The sequence below is a fragment of the Silurus aristotelis genome, assembly GCF_946808225.1.
Source record: "Silurus aristotelis genome assembly, chromosome: 20".
In the NCBI taxonomy this organism is placed as follows: domain Eukaryota; kingdom Metazoa; phylum Chordata; class Actinopteri; order Siluriformes; family Siluridae; genus Silurus; species Silurus aristotelis.
The window spans coordinates 4,340,087-4,357,861 of NC_139593.1; the positions used below are offsets into that span (position 1 = coordinate 4,340,087).

The 17,775-nt window shown below is 41.1% G+C and overlaps 1 protein-coding gene across 3 annotated transcripts in view; it reads left to right on the top strand.

Moving 5' to 3' along the window:
• Positions 1–17,775, top strand: part of pkd1a (polycystic kidney disease 1a) — a 74,940-nt gene that overhangs the window by 29,637 nt on the left and 27,528 nt on the right. For all 3 annotated transcript variants that reach the window (XM_083522705.1, XM_083522703.1, XM_083522704.1), the window contains exons 11-18: positions 2,552–2,835; positions 2,930–3,694; positions 4,610–4,741; positions 4,872–5,047; positions 6,130–6,263; positions 6,356–10,008; positions 12,401–12,547; positions 14,343–14,483. In XM_083522705.1, coding sequence (XP_083378831.1) covers positions 2,552–2,835; positions 2,930–3,694; positions 4,610–4,741; positions 4,872–5,047; positions 6,130–6,263; positions 6,356–10,008; positions 12,401–12,547; positions 14,343–14,483 — 5,432 coding nt within the window. The remainder of the gene's footprint in view (positions 1–2,551; positions 2,836–2,929; positions 3,695–4,609; positions 4,742–4,871; positions 5,048–6,129; positions 6,264–6,355; positions 10,009–12,400; positions 12,548–14,342; positions 14,484–17,775) is intronic.

Here is a 17,775-nt window from a genome sequence, read left to right on the forward strand (position 1 = left end):
AGTAGAAAACAGAGAGAAGAACAAAAGAGAGGATGTGATCAAACGCCTCACTTACTCCCCATAGTCAAACATGGAGGTTGAAGTATAACAGTTTGGGGTTGTTTTGGAAGCAGGGAAAGTTCTGGAAAGTGAAAGGCTGTACATGGCTCCCATTCCATACTTCCATACATTCTGTCCGGACCGTGGCTCATTGGAACCGACTTCACCGTACAACATGGAGTGATATCTATCATGGAACGACCTGCCCGGTCACAGAACCTAAATCCTATTGAACTGCTCTGACAGAAACTGGATCGTAAAAAAATCTCCAACTACTGAACCAAACCTTTTTTTCAAGAGGCACAGCAAAGTATTTCAGCGGAACATGTTTGGAGAACAATGTATAATAAAAGAATAAAAATAGAATAGAGGAATATACTAGAATTACCGATTTTATCTTAAAATATAGAAGAGGATTTACAATAAAAACTACAGAAGGAATAATAAAACTAGAAGTAGAAATAGAGTGTGACCTGGCGTACTCTTAACGATTACAAGAGTCATGAATCAAACCAACTAAACTAGCTCCCTTCCCTTCAGACCACTTCCTGTCAGACCACTTCCTTTTAGTACTTTCAGTCTGGAGGGAGAAATCGTATGACAGAGCCGGGACAAAGAGACGTGTGCATTCGATTTTTTTTTTATTGATTCTGAACGAAGAATGACTTCGAAGTAGAGACTGTGGGGAATCGCGAAAAAGCGACCGAGTTACAAACGAGGGACAGAAATTGTGTCTGGGAACAAGCAAGACTTGATTTGACTGAAATTGTGCTATTACTACACTCCTTTTCTTTTCTTCTCCTTATTTGGCCTCCAAATTTTCTTTCTAGTCATCATACACCTTCTTGTCTCTCTCGCCTTCATCTATCGCTCTCTTTTTTTTATTTTTGAAAGCCAGTATATGCTGTGTAGACAAAAGTACTAGAAGATCTGACCAGCCATATCTAGTAAGGCACACAATTGGACCGGACATTTTGAATGAAAGTTTCACTTCACTTGACTTCACTACGAGGCTCCAACCCTATTAAACAGCTTTGGGATAAAGGTTTCATGCTGCACCCCAGGCCTCCTCACCTCACTTCTATCTTTCTTAACACCTATGTGGCTGAATGAAATCTCACACAAATCTCCACAAAAATCTAGTGAAACATCTTCCCAAAAGAGTGAAGCTTATTATAAGAGCAAATGGAGACTAAAAGATCTAAACATGCAGTTTAAAAGAGCTCGATTTGAAGAATTGCAAGAACGTAAAATGACTGTTACAGGACACTGAAACTGGAGATTCCTTCCTTTAATTTGACATAAATGTCCTCACAGAGAAATGCACCTTGTCAGAGATGGATTTTAATAATATATTTTATTATTGCTGTAGATTATGTGGCTCATCCACCATACTGGTCGCTCTGAGTGAGCTGTTTCTATGGAAACGATTACGGCATTAAAATCAACTGCCAACTGAAAAACGCATCAGCAGCCAAACTTTGGACAAATCGGAAGTCCCGAATTTAACAGCAATGCGATATAAATCCAAAACGTATACTCCTTTCAGTCATGTTTGTGTGAAACCCAATGTTTGTCAGTGCTCGTGTCAAAGCTTTCCCCAAAATGTCATGTTTCCAACCTGCAATTAGAAAACTTTGAGAAAGAAGTAAAAGCTTTTAACATGTCACTCACCAAGGGCACATTTAAAAGAAATCTTTAGAAAGAGTCTAGACTGCATTATTTCCCAGACGTAGCGTCTTTTTACAAACAGAGTGGCAGCCTGAGCACCCGAGTGATCGCCAGTGGTGCACAGTAATGAAGTATTAAAGTAGCTCTTTCGCATATCTGCACTTCATCGAAGTATTTGCATTTGGGGAGACTTTTACTGTAACGTCACTACAATTCAAAGTGAAATATGTTTTTTTTTTACGTTTTAGTCAGCTACATATTTTAAAATCAGTCGTCCCTTTTAATTAATTAGTGGATAAAAAACGTAACTGGTCCAACACACAGCAAGCCACCAATCAGGGTCGAGTGCTCACAAAAATGTTATTAGGAACATTATACTTAATACTTAAGTACTTTTGAAAGCATTTTTTTTACTGGAGTCATATTTTACTCTATTTTTGTTTAAGTACATGGTCTGTGCACTTTGTCCACCTCTGCTGATGGCTCGAGTTGCGTTTTGCTTTGAACAACTTGGAAAATAAATACACCAAACAGATGAAATAAAGTGAGAAATGACCACTCGAAAGCTGCATTTGTGGATTTTTTTAAATAGTAAAGAAGGTTTGAATCTCTTATTTTCCCTATTGGATTGCAATAGTTTTAAAGTTGCATTATCAAAAGGTTACTTCTTACTATTTGTTATGGGCCAAAATATCCCATGGTAAGGTCCATCACTGTGTTCTGTCCAATTTGACTTACTTCATGGTAGGTTGAATTAACAAGCACTAGAAGTTACTTTGGAGACAAATATGGATCTAGGAAATGTTGTAGGCATTGTTAACTTCTTGATGATCTTTTCTAGGATGTGGTGAATTCTGTAGCCCCATCGCTATGTGTCGGTCCCTGGATGTCCGTCCCAATGATACAACCTCCACTACTACTTCCTCATCTCCACCGTGCCCTGTATGGCATCAGTGGTGTCCATATGTGGGTTCCTGTCTGCCCCTGAGTCACCCATGCCAGCCAGAGTCATGCCCAAATTGCTCCGGGGTGGAGCCCCTGCCCACTGACACTCTGCGCCCACACTACAGCCTGGTGGGAGAGGTTTCATTCACTCTGCCACCCGGAGCCTCCATACATGCACTGGTGAGTCTTTAAAATGTCTGTATTTGTCTTTAGATCTTAAGAACAAGGTGCAACGACCTACATTCTTTCTCTCATTTGACTGGTTGTCCCTCAGGTCCAAGAGGAAATCGAAGACCTCTTAGTGGTTCCCGGTGACTTTATCGCCCTTCATCATGATGCCGGAACCTCTGGGTTGCTTGAGTGCTCTCCTGATCCCTCTTCACCTTGGAAACAGAGCATTCTGGTCCAGAATCGTTCTGATTGGCTGGATAGTAATGAAACCCTGGAGATGATTGGAGATGGAAAGTGGGCACATGAGTTTATATGCCCGATCAGGGTGCTGTATGTGGGACAGAACGAAACCAAACTACAAGGTCCTTTTCTCAAAGCTGGTCTACCACAAACAGGAGACTACAGCCTGGAGGTGTTGTCACATGACCCTGACTTCCCGGTTGCCGCCTCCTGTTTGATCCATGTCATCCCACCGCTGAACCTCAGCCTGGTTTATCCAACTATTTTTAATGGAACAGTCTACTTCCTTCCGAATCAAACATCTGTTTTAGTCAAGGTCCAATCCGAGAACAGTGCTATAATCAGATGGCAAGAGAGCAACAAATCTGTCACTTTCCAAAGTTCTTGCCCACAGGAACTGGAATCCAAAGTGGTTGAATGCAAGACAGCGAAGTCAAACAATGATACCCTGTTTGCCTGGCTGGACCTTGAGCTCAGCTCCTCACCAGGAAACACCAAAGTGGTCCTACATGCCCAAAGTGAGATAACTGAGGCAGATCTGGAGATTCAAGCAAGAATAGAGGAGCCATTGCAAGGCTTACAAATTCAGCCCCATCCCGCCCACAGGGTCCTGATGGAAACTGTAGTGGTAAGGAACAAACGTATACATTCTTTATCTCTGTAAAGCTGCTTTGAAACAATGTCCATTGTTACAGTTTTTCCTCAGTTGTTTAGGAGCGTTTCTCAGATCAGAAATGAAATTCTCAAAAGTAGTCGTTCAACCTCCACATCATGTCCTGCACATACCGAAATAAAAGCAACTTCTCGTCGCTTTGAACAATTACGAATGCTTTGGAACATCTATATAATCGATTGTGTACAATTGTCTTCTGTTTCCTACTTTATTAATTGTTTATCAAATTATATTATACTGGTTTTACCTTAACATTTTTAACCCCAAAAACATCTCGGCATCAGTTTATTGCATTGAATGCGAAATCTTTAAACCAGTTGTCAGAATGCGTACAGCTCAAATTTCGATGTAACTTTTTTTTAAAAAATGTGCCTTCAATTGGTAAATTGTGCAGATGAATCTTAAATGTCACAAATGAAGGCGAGTGTACGGCATCAGATCAACCAATGATCAACTAGATCGCTAAAATAGGTCAAAGGTGAATCTCGTGAACCTTCAGAACTTTTTAAATTAGCGAAAATTATAAAATGTGGATGATGATATGATCGATAGGACGCTTTTCTACAATTCTGCATTGACAGTTTTGTCTAATCGTTGACGCTCTCTATAAAGGATCGCCCCCTCTCTCCTTAATCAGTTTTCATACTGCTGTTCTCATAGCTGTTACTCATAAACTTTTCTTTACCTTCCTTACATTTATCATTGGATCAGATGCTTATTGCCTTCATTTTTTTTTATTCTTCTTGTATAATCACAATTTTTGTTTGTTACATGAAGTTCATGTCTCTAATCATCTGTTCGATCTCTGCATTGGCTTTTTTGCATCATCTGGTGCAGCCTGAAAGATTTGGTTTTGTTCTTGCTACACAGAGTTACACAGCATCTGTAGAAGGAGGAACTGACCCTTCATTCCGATGGACAGTGGACGATAAACCGTACTTCACCTATTACAACACTGTACTCAACATCATCTACCAGAATGCTGCTGTTTATAAACTCACGGTGAGAAGATGACCGAATAATTAACATTTAAGTGGTCTTCAGAATCTGAGATGAAAGATGATTTAGGTTTTTTTCTACATTTCTGATTTTACTGATATTCAGCTGAGCTAAACCTTGTTTGGTTTCTTAGGTCACGGCATCCAACCACGTGAGCAACATAACGGAGAATTTCAATGTGACTGTGGACAAAATGAACCCAATGAGCGAGATTACCGTTCGGGGTGTCCCTGATATCGTGACTCAGGGTGAACAGCTGACCCTGTCTGCCTCGGTAGCAGTCGACATTTCTGTGGATGCCACTTTTCTGTTAGTTCTGCAACCATACTGTCAAATTCAATTTTTTTTACAGACTTTAAATGCATGTGGGACACGTGTGAAAGAAAAGTTCTGCCACTTCGAATAGTTTGAGTAGTTTGAGTTGTATCTTCTTCTTCTGGTTTTCTTTGTTTCTCTCCCTCACTGCTTTAAGACACATCTGTAACTTTTTTCTTTTGGGACGTGTCCTGTAACATAATTTATTTTCTATATTTCTGTCAGATATCTTACCGTTCCCCCACTGGCAATCTCAAAGATGAGGAGAAAGTGATTATTTCTTGATTTTGAGTTCTTAGCTGTAGGTTAATGTCAGAGACGATCAAAGAGAATTATAAACGATATCTTCACAGCTTTACTTCCACCTTTATGGTTTAAAGTCTCGCACCATCTAAAACATGACCATTTTTCTTCTTCTTTTCTTGTTTATAAAGCATTCTATATATGAGGTGGTATCAAAAAGTGTGGAGAGTAGCTCTGTTTACAAGAAAGAACTTTGTGTATACACTATCACCTTCGGAATAGTCCCCTTGCACAGCAATGCAGCGCCACCAGCGTTCTTCCTAGAAGTCTCCTTTTCGAAGCGCGTCAAACACCTTCTATGAATTGTGCTGGATCTCCGCATTTGTGTCAAAACACTGACTTTTGAGCCTGATCTTCATCCACAGGAAGAGGGCGAAGTCTGAAAATCTAGCAAGTAGGGTGCGTTAGTGAGAGTGTGTGGATTGTTCTTCAGCGATTATCGTTCACGGGTTGCCAAAACGGATTCAAAATCTTAGGTGGTTGAGCTCATTGAAGGTCTTTCTGATATCTCGTCATCTTCCAGCGATGTTGTTCCACTCTTGCCACTCAAACGTCAAACGTTAATGTTATGTCAAACACGATAATGCACGTTGGTCAGAATAGCACCATTAGTCTCGAAACTTTTTGATCTCACCTTGTAATTGACTGCTCCAGGCTTATATTTATACTTTTGAGAGTGAACTGAGGTAAAAATTTGTCACATTAAGTATGTTTTGTGTTCTTCTGTATTTTATGTGTGTGGTGTGTGTTTCTGATGATTTATGTTCTCTCAGGTGGTTGTTCAGTGATTTGGATAAAATGGAGAATCACTTTAAACCCCCTTATATTGCCCCACATCAGAACTCCGACCCGTCAGAAAATCGGATAGTCCTGCAGCATGAAGTTAAATACACGTACAAACAGCCAGGTAACCTACTCATGGAAGCAAATTACATGGAATAGACGAGTTTTTTATTTATTTTGCAGAAATCACTAAATCTATATATATATTTTTTGCAGGCGAATACAATCTCAGGGTGTCTGTCTCCAACCGGTATGAGAACAAAACCCACAAACTCGACGTGTACGTGTTCAGCATTTTAACATCAGTGGAGATCAACACCGAACCAGAGCTTTTGCAAACTGAAAAGCCAGCTGCTTTTGAAGCTCATCCTTTACCGTCCGCTTACGGAATCATCTACACATGGGATTTCGGTGACAACTCCAGCCTGCAGCAAGGACGTGAACGTAGGGTCCATCATGCCTATGTGCAAAGCGGGACCTACACAGTCTGTGTGAATGTTAACAACACCATTAGCAATAAAGACAACTGTAAAGTAATCATGGTGTATAAAGACATTGACGGATTGGAGGTTGAGGCGTCCACTTCCACTGAATTCAACACTCCGACAATCGTCAAGGCTACTTTGGAAGCAGGCAACAACGTAAGCTGGAGCTTCTCTATGGGCGATGGGACTGTACTTGTGCGTGCAGAACCAAATGTGGAACACGTTTACGTCAAAGACGGAAACTACACGGTCAACGTAACCGCAACGAATGCCGTCAGCTCAAAATGGGAATCCGTACATGTTCAGGTGTTTGTTCTGCAGGTGTTGTGGTTGGAGCCTGTAATGTGTGTTCAGGAAAAAACAGAAATCAACTTCCATGCTCTTGTGTCAGGAAATGCCTCTTCTCATCTGTATATGTGGAGTTTCGGAGATGGGACCGCCAATGAAACTCTGTATGGTACGCCGAGTATAACACACTCTTACCAAGCTAGTGGAAATTACCATCTTTCTCTTCTCATGTCGAGTTCTGTGAACAAAGCTAATTTTTTCAACTGGATCTGCGTCCAACCTGAAGTGTCCAACGTGACGCTCGAACCTTCCAGCAGATTTATCAGACTTGGAGACGAAAGCTCGTTTACTGTAACTGCAATTCCAGAGTTCGACTACACCTACTTGTGGGATTTTGGGATCAGTGACTCGATAAGCCCTATTACAGGTGGAGACAGGATGGTTTTTACTTACAAAAGCCCCGGTCTGTATGTAATAACCGTAACGGTACTTAACAACATTTCAGCCAGCATAAGCACAGTGCAAGTTGAAGTGCAGCAACCTGTGGGTTATCTGTTGATCCAGCATAATGGAACAACAGGAAACAAACTGGCCTTGAGGCAGGACTACAGATTTATATCAAATTCCGACTCCGATCACGTTGCCTACAGTTGGGACTTTGGGGACGGGACAGTCCTTACAGGACGCAATGTGGCACATGCCTACAACTCCTCCAGAATTTTCAATATCTGTGTTACGGGTAAGAATGACGTGAGTGAGAATAACAGCGAAATATCTGTAATGGTTTTAGCCCCTATTCGAGGACTTTCCATCAATGCCAGCCTTGTTAACGTTCCTTTAAATGCAACAGTCCACTTTGAGACCCATCTTGACCAAGGAGACGATGTGCGTTACTCGTGGATCCTCTGTGACCGCTGTACCTCCATTCCAGGCACGCACCCTATGTTCTATACCTTCCGCTCGGTCGGTATGTTCAACGTGATTGTAACTGCTGAAAATGACATTAGCACCGCTCAGGCTAGCATTTACATATTTGTACAACGGGAGCTGGAAGGTTTACAGATTGTATCTGAGGAGCTTGGGGAAAGTTGCTGTTTTGCCACCAACCACATCCTTCACTTGCAGGCTGTGCTTAAAGATGGCACAAACATGTCGTTTAGCTGGAACCTTCTGAGGGAATATGAAAATACTGTTGCCCTCAATCTAACAGGCAAGAACATCGAACTCAATTATTCCACACCTGGACCTTGTGAAGTCTTCTTAAAGGCCACCAATTTACTCGGCCAGCTGGCTGTTAACCGCACTATTGAGTTTCTTGACCCTGTTGGAAAACTGCACCTCGAGGCTTTTCCAAACCCTACGGCTATCGATTCAATCACCAACATGACAGTGTCTGTAAACACAGGCAGTGACCTTCAGTACAGATGGTGGATTGATAACGATCCATTACAGTTTAATGTACCTTCCATCTGGCATGTATTTGACACTCCAGGGCTAAAGTCAGTAAGTGTAGAGGTTTCAAACCAGGTTAGCAAGGAGATGGTTTTGGTACAAATCAGTGTCCAAGAACCAATTTCAGGGGTTACCTTCACCACAACCAATGTCACAGAGCAGAACTTTTTAGCCTCTGGAGTCAACGTATCTCTTTTTGGTCATATCCAAACTGGATCTGATGTTTCATGGATGTGGCTCTTGCCAAATCATGCCAAATCAAACCAGCAGGCCACGTCCTACACGTTTTCATCCCCTGGAACCTTCACGGTCACTTTAAATGTCTCAAATGACATCAGTAGTGAAGTGCTAGCTCATGACTTTACTGTGCAAGACCGAATTCAAGGGCTTGAGTTCAAGGCCAGCAAGAAGAATGTTGCAGTTGGTGAGAACGTAGAGTTCACGATCTTTGTTGCATCTGGAACCTCGGTTAGCTACACCTTAAGCATCAGTGGTGACGCAACCGTTCACCCCAACCTCACTTACGTGCACCAGTTCAGCCGAGTCGACAACTACTATGTCAATCTGACAGCCTGGAATCAAATAAGCTCGGAAAGAAGGAACCTGCATATCTGTGTCTTGGAGCCCATCACCAAACTTACCATTTTGGACTGCTGTGAAGAAGCCATGCCTGTCGGTGTGGCCAAGACTTTTGAGGCTCATATACAGACCGGCAACCCCGTGACGTACCTATGGACCTTTGATCTTCATCATGGAGCTAAAAAAACTATGTTTGATTCAAAAGCCACCTATGTACCGGAGGAACCAGGTTTCCTGACAATCAGCGTGAGTGCCTTTAATGCGCTTAACATTCAAAATGAGACCAAGAATGTGCTCGTCCAGAATATACTCAAATCAGCCATCTTAGAAGCTCATCCTCAGGACACCTTCATTAACAAGACAATAATATTTCAAGCACGTGTGTCTCCACAGTCTAGTTCTCTCAGATATCAGTGGGACTTTGGCGATGGAAGCCCTGATGTCTTTTCTGATACTTCAGTTGTCAGCTATGTATATTCTTTACCTGGACACTACATTGCTAAAGTCAACATCAGTAACCTGGTTAGCTGGGTTACGGCTTTGTTTGAGGTCAACATACGTGTTCTAGAGTGCAGTGAACCAGAAGTCCAGGTGGTTCAAGCTCCAAAGTTATCTATCTGGCGTTCCAAACCAGCACTGGTCGAAGCAAAGGTGGATCTCAAAGGCTGTGTTCGATATGGCGCCGAATACCTGTGGGAGATCTACTCGGCTTCTCACTGCCAGGAGTTTGAAAACCACTTGACGCCACCATCTAAAGTCCATCTTCCTGCAGAAGTCGATACCCGGAGGCTGCAGTTGTCAATACCCAAGATGACTCTCCCTGCCAAAAACTACGCCCTGATCTTTTCCCTGTCTTACAAAGGAATTCCGCTAAAAAAGGCTACCTGCCTTCAGCTCTCTGTGATGTCCGCCAAGTTGGTACCGATTATCGAGGGTGGAACTTATCGTGTGTGGTCCAAAACTCAGGACCTACAGCTGAGCGCAAACCAATCCTACGATCCTAACCTGAACTTGGACAGTCAGACCTTGCTAAGATTCCACTGGAAATGTAGCAACACTTCAAAGGTAAGAAAGAAATTATCTTTTCCTCTTCCACCACCATTATCTTCAAATAGCTTGATACTCTTCAATGCTACTGACACAATGGTGGCAGTTTCCATTCATCTAAATTTTTTTTTCAAGTAATAAAAAATAACCTGTGACTTAGTCTTGGCCCGTAAATGACCTCCTAATGATAAAGTTATCGCACTAAAACATTTGTTTTCCTACACTTTCACAAAACACCTTCTCCCACCGGATGCTTTTACACACTGTAATCATGTGTTTAGATATACAGTATAATAGGATATACAAGTCATACAGGTCAAGTCAAGTCGAGTTTATTTCCATTGCGCTTTTCACAATGGACATTGTCTCAAGCAACTTCACAGAATTTAACAGTTAGGGTGAACGGTGTGTGTTTACCCCTGATGAGCAGCAATGGTGACTGTGGCAAGGAAAAACTCCCTTAGATGTTATGAGGAAGGAACCTTTAGAGGAACCAGACTCAAAAGGGGAACCCATCCTCATTTGGGTGACATCAAGAGTGTGATTATAAATCTTTAAACAATATCGAACACTGAAGAGTGAGAACTAACATGAGCCCCGGAATATAAGATTATAAGTAATGTCCTTATAACTGAGCACCTATCAGGTTAAGGGTCTTTTTCAGGGGTTTAGGACCTTCAAGTCCAATGCCTTAACCACTTATCTACCACCTCACCAGTGACAGTACCTCTGCGTTTTCTCATCCACATCCTCAGCGATTATACCAGCGAGTCCCCATGAGGTTTATTACTTACATAATCAACCTTTCAGCAATGTATTTATTTGTTAGCAGTTGGAAACACTAGGGAGCCCGTTAAAGCAGTGAAAACGCTGAGCGCAACATGGTCCGTGAGTATTAGCCACCAGAGGATAGAGAGTGAGGATACTTGCCTAGGAAAATCACTAGATCATTAAGGCTGATTTATTTTCATTTTCCTTGTTTTGTTCGACTCTTAATATGGTCATGGAGATATTATCTGCTCCTGCTTGGCTCGTCTCTTTCCAAACCTTTGCCTTCTCGCTATAAATGAAATTATTGTGGTGCGCTCGTTTCTTTCTTGGCGGAGACTCAGCCAGTGAGATGTTCCAGTTTAATGTCTAAACATTTGGGAATGCTGGAAAATGCCAGTCAGATGGAGAAAGTGAGGTTTATGCTTACTGAGTGTAAAATAGGGTTGCAGATAACAGTTCACAGCAGTTACGCATCAATCAGTAAACATCGCTAAGCGTTTTGGACGAGAAATTTGAGCTTAAAGAACTGGCAATGAAAAGAAGAAGATATGAGATTCACGACCTTTAGAGATCTGAAGTTCGCTTCATATAACTGAATGGCCCTCGGGATGAAAAGTCGTGTCGACACTATCGACCTTCTTCTTATATCTTAGAGCAGAGGCTTGAAAAGAGGTAAAAGTGAGAAAAATAAAGAAGGCACATTTTATCGGAGACTTTTAGGGCTCACTGTAGCTTAAAGGATAAAGGATACAGACGTCTGGGAGCCACAGAGACAAAACAGGAAGTGACAGACGCTTCAGTGCGTTGACGAGGAAGTTCAACAAACAGTTGAATCAGGAGTTTCTGAGGCAGATTTCGGATTCGAAGCAGTAGTTCAGGATTTCCTGTTTAAACAAAATGGACTTATCAGAAATTGAAAAAAAAAATACAATGAATAATTACAATGAATAAATGATTCAAATTCTAATGACAAAAATATGTTTTAAATACATTTAAATAATTAAATTCTCACACCGTCCTTAATATTTGCAACCCATTAAGCGCATTTCTCTGAACAATTTGTACAAACAGCACATTGGATTTTGGACACAAATGTTTAGAGAACTGGTTGATTATTGGTTGATCTGATGCTGTTCAATCGCCTTCATTAGTGACATTAACGATTATTCTGCACAATTCATCAATTCAACACATTTACAGAAAAAAATTGAATAGAAATTTTAGATGACGGATTCTGACAACTGGTTTAATCATTTTATTGTACTGGTTTCACCTGGATAGTTTTAACCCCGCAAAATCATTTAAGCATCAGTTGATGCTGATGCTGATGCTGATGCTGATGAACTGATGCTGAGATGTTTTTGGGGGTTAAAACTATTCAGGTGAAACCAGTACAATATATTTTGATCAACATGAACATAAACAACCGATAATGTAGGAAACCGCAGACACTCGTACACAATTATATGGATGTTCCTAAAGCATTCGAAGCTCCTGAAGCTCCTGAGAAAAACTGAATCGTAATGTAATTATAAATAGGATTATTGGGATATTTGGAGGCGTACAATACAATACATTTTATTTTATTGTAACAATTTTTCCCATATTTTCACCACTTTTATTTCAAATTTCCTTTCAGGGCACCTCCCACTGCTCCACCCTGAACTTCAGACCCGATCCAAAAGTTCTGGTGATCTCCGGGTCGGAGCTGGAGGTCGACGTGGAGTACACGTTCCATTTGACCGTCAGTAAAGACGGCATGTCTCCCGAATCCACCACGCAGAAGGTGAGTAATTGATCGAATTAAACATGCCGGACTGTCGTATACGTGCTACACGCTTCGGGGTTACGTGAGTTTAATTTTATTCCCTGACACCGAACACGAACGTCGTTCACCGGAGGCTTCACAGAACCTGTCACGGGTGCCTCATGATTGTGGTTAATAGAATAATAGGCTCTAACCAGTGACTCCGCCTCTTTTTAGCGGTCTATTCGCGTCCACGAGAAAAGCTGACAAGCGATTGCTGATCTCTCCACAAAGGGTGAGCGGGTTTCTCGTTCAACCCATCGGCCTTTTATCGCTTATATCGTAGCCTATTATCGATTTCGTTACGACTGAAAAGTGTGCCGTGAAAAACCCCCATCTGGTGTTTTTTATTCTTCTTCTTTTTTCTTTCTTTTTTTTTATTCAAAAATGACTGTCTTTTGTCACCTTCCTGCAGAGTTTTAAAAAAGGCTCCGGTGCCTGGAGCTCATAATTATTTTCATCGGGTTGATGATGAGTCAGAAATAAAAAAGGGGGGGTTTGAAAAAGAAAGAAAACGAAGAAAGGAGGTCTTGTATCTTCTCCCTTTCTTCACTTCTCTTCCTCATCACAACTCTAGGTTCCCTTCCCTCTTCTCTACTCTTCTCCTCTTCTCTTTTCTTCTCCTCTCTTCTCTTCTCTACTCTTCTCCTCTTCTCTTCTCTTCTCCTCTTCTCTTCTCTTCTCCTCTTCTCTTCTCCTCTTCTCTTCTCTTCTCTTCTCTTCTCTCCTCTTTTCTTCTCTTCTCTTCTCTTCTCTTCTCCTCTTCTCTTCTCTTCTCCTCTTCTCTTCTCTCCTCTTTTCTTCTCTTCTCTTCTCTTCTCTTCTCCTCTTCTCTCCTCTTCTCTTCTCCTCTTCTCTTCTTCTCTTCTCCTCTTCTCTTCTCTCCTCTTTTCTTCTCCTCTCCTCTTCTCTTCTCTTCTCTTTTCCTCTTCTCTTCTCCTCTTCTCTTCTTCTCTTCTCCTCTCTTCTCTTCTCTTCTCTTCTCTTCTCTTCTCTTCTCTTCTCCTCTTTTCTTCTCTTCTCTTCTCTTCTCTTCTCCTCTCCTCTTCTTTTCTCTTCTCCTCTTCTCTTCTCTTCTCTCCTCTTCTCTTCTCTTCTCCTCTTCTCTTCTCTTCTCTTCTCCTCTTCTCTCCTCTTTTCTTCTCTTCTCTTTTCTTCTCTTCTCTTTTCTTTCTCTTTCTTCCCTTCCCCTCCCTTCCCTGCAGCAACGTTCTACACTGAAAAACCAAACCCTTTCCTGCGTTGTTTTTTTTTGGGAATCAAACCCACGTTGTGTATGAAATATATCTGATCTGCGTTCTGCTTTCATCACTGTATTGTCGTCGTATTGCAGTGAAATGCAGATGTTTGTTGCAGGATCCACAGTGCTCTTAATCGTCTCGTCTTCATTCCTGATCAGAAAAGAGTTGCAGCGTGTCTGGGAGATGGTTCATCCAGTGAACTGCTGAAGAATCCTTCGTATATATTTAGTCATTTCTTTTATTCTTACTGTTGTTTTTGTTCTAGTTTTTTCGGCGTGACGTAGCGGTGAGCCTCGCTGACGCACTCCACGCTTCCTTTATCTGTCCTAAGTGCACTTTGACATTTAGCTTCATCTGCCTTCTTTTTCTGTCCATTCGCTTCAATCCGGTTTAGCGCTTCTCCTCGCTGTTCTGGCGGCGTTACTGCCATAGCAACAGAGCCCAGGCAGAAATCAAAGCATGCAATGCCAATTATAGTGATGTAAATGACCATATTTGTCTCTCTCTCTCTCTCTCTCTCTCTCTCCCCCCAGGTGTTAGTGAAGAGCGGACGCATTCCCATCGTCTCTCTGGAGTGTGTGTCATGCAAAGCCCAGTCTCGTTATGAGATCAGCCAGAACTCGTACGTCTATCTGGCGGGGACCTGCAACAACTGTCAGGGTTCCTACAGAGGGGTAAGAGACGTCTCTACATCTCCAGCAAGTCCTTAACTGTTAAATACTTACACATTATATGGACACAAATTTGTGGACACCTGACCATAAGATTGCTATGTGCTCCTTTATGGAAATCCCAGTCCACATTTATCCCCATTTCCTCTACACAAGCTGCACACTTTCGGAAGGCGTAAAGAATTTGGCGATACAGGGCTCGCGATACGATATGTTGCGTTACTGTAAGCAAGGCGAGATTTTGAGATGCTCATTTTAGGATTATAATAATATAATATAAACCCATAATTTTAGGTTTTAATTGATATTTTAAATTGAAAAGCTCACCACCATATACAAACCTTAGCAAAAATTATTTTTTAATAATTAAAAAATTATTCTTTAACCAGAACACAGTGGGATCTGCATTTTCCAGCCCTCACTTATCACACCTCAGGCATTTTGCAATACATAAACACTATTAGTACACTTTATTGCCAAAAGTTTGTGGACACCTGGTCATAAGTAAAGTATGTGCTTTTTGAGTATTTTGGAGTGTGTTTGTACCGCAACCAAAGACGTCTTATACAATTGTGTGCCTCCATCTTTGTGGTAACATTTTGGAAAAAAAACAACATATGGCAGGAAAGTTCAGGTGGTCCGACATTTGGTACCCAACATTATTATTTTAAATCAGTGGTCCCCAACCCCGGGTTTTATTCATTATCTGATTCTAAACGATGTTTTATTTTGGAAAATGACCGGATTCTCTCCTCCACATCTGTCTATGACTCACTCTTGATGCATGTCATGATGCCTCAGTCACATGTCTTACCTCCATCCGCTACCTTCTTAAAGGGGCTCCGGCCGCTAACACATAATACATTACCGCTAAATTCAAACCCCCAAGCGAGCAAAATGAACAAGAAAACAACACGGTGGATTCACGTTTATTATTATATTTTGAAAATACCAGTTTTTATGGTTGTATCATTTTAATTTGTTGTATTTATCCACCACACCTTAAACGCCGGTCCGTGAAAATATTGTCCGACATAAAAGGGTTCGTGGCGCAATAAAGGTTGGGGACCACCATTTTTTTTTAAACATATGCACATAAAGACACCTGATGTAAAGTGGAATTAATGATGATGATAATTGTATTATATACAATTGTAAGGAGGCAAGAAAAATAGTAGTAAAAAGTATTATTTCTTTTATAAAGGTAGAGAATGCAGTCAGGCAATGAAAGACAGCATTGTCATACACTCTCGCAAGTGCAGTCCTCTGTAACTTTAGGTTTGTGTCTATAACGCTGCCACAAATTCATCTTCGTCCGGTTACTAATGTGCAACCACGAACAGCACATGTTGTCCCTGAACTATTTAATGCCATTTTAATGCCAAACAAACCACACATAAACAATGTAGGAGCATTGGCACGCTGGAACAGGTTTCGGGTCTCATAGTTCAACTAAAGGGAAGATTTCATGCTACAGCCTCTAAAGACGTCCTACACAAATACACCATCTTTTGGAGGAACAGTTTGGAGAAGAACCGCATCTGGCTGGAAATTTCAGCTGTCCCAATACTTTTGTCCCAATACAAAGCTTTTATTCAGGTTTTTTTTTTTTTTTTCTTTAATGAATCAATCCCACCAACGTCGCAAGTCGCGAAATGCTCTTTTTGTTCAATTTGTTAAAAAGTTGAAACGGGAAAAAAAGGTAATAAAAAATCAATGAAATATTTTTAAAAGCGATATAAAAGACTTTTTTTTCCACTCATCTCCTGCTGTTTGCTTTTTCTTGTGAATCTCACTGGCAGTTTTTTTCGGGGCAGTGTTTTTTCCGTCTCCGGCTTGGTGATAGATCAATATTTTTCTGTCCTCCTGATTCGTCCTGACCGTTAACTCGACTGTTTTCGCGGAACATTCTCGAGACCCGTCGTTTCAAGTTAGATTAGCAAGAGCTTTTCGGTGAAATTAATTTAGCAGTGTCTTCTATCAGCTCCTCTGAACAACTCGAAAGATTTAGACAGATGCTTAGTGTGAAATACTGTGCACTTTTAGCTTGTTTGATGTTTTTTTCATATCGTCTCATCAGTTTATCTCAGTGGTTAGCTGTAGTAGCCTGTGTGAGATCAAGCACCTGTTCTTTATTTTATTTGCTCGTTTTAACTATATATACACACACACACACACACACACACACACACACACACACACACACACTCACACACACACATTATTTACGTACACCTGACCTTTTCTGCTATATATGTTTCTTCTTCAAACTGTTACCACAAGTCAAGTCAAGTCAAGTTTATTTCTATAGCGCTTTTCACAACAGACATTGTCCCAAAGCAGCTTTACAGAATTTAACAGTTAAGGTGATGACCTTATGATTGACCTCTTCTTTAAAAACTATGTCTATCTGTGGTGTGATGAACTCTGAACTTCTAGCATGAGGAGCTGATTGGAGCTAAATACCCTTCATATCCTGTAGGGGTGTAGTGGTTGGCAGCATGGTCTCTGATGCCTGACATTCCTGATTTATCCTCAGCTTTAGGTTTTGTTTATTGTTCTAACACTAGAAGAGTAAAAAGTTCTTTCATAAGCCTGGATAATTGGATAATCTTGCCCTCTGGGTAGGATGGCTATTGAAGGTTCAAGCCCCAGCCAGGTCTCCAGGCTAGGAATGCGCAATCTTCTGGAAGTTTCTAGGTAAAGGGTTTAAGCAGGGGTCCCCAAATTCTTTCTGTGAGAGCCAGATAATGTTTCCTTTCTTTAATGGGGGTCGGTCTGTAACAGAAAATTATATGGGCTGAAGTGGCTACCAGTATTATTGTGGACATTTTATTATGATTTTTTAATTTAAATATGATTTGTGTTTAGATATCAACGAAAACTAAGAAAGAAACCTTGAGAGGAACCAGACTCCAAAGGGATCCTCATCCTTAACACCGAATGTCCATTCATTACAGTTCCCATCATTGTTGAGGTGCAATGTTCCTTAAATGCAGAACTGTTTATGCAAACTGTGGTTCATTGTAGCAGACTGTTGATATTAATTCCAGTCCAAATCCATAATCAGAGTTCTCAAGTTGCTCAGTAACTTCATTAATCTTTAGGCTGTTGAAGTGAAACCATCTTCAAACAGAGATTCAGATTGAAGAGAACTCCCTAAAGAGGTAGGACTTTAGGAGGAATCAGGCAGATCTGAAGAGAAGAAAGAGACAGGAACACGCTATACAAATTCAAATTAAATATTGAATATATTGAAACACCAGTTTCAAGTTTTACATCTTAAACTGTTGGA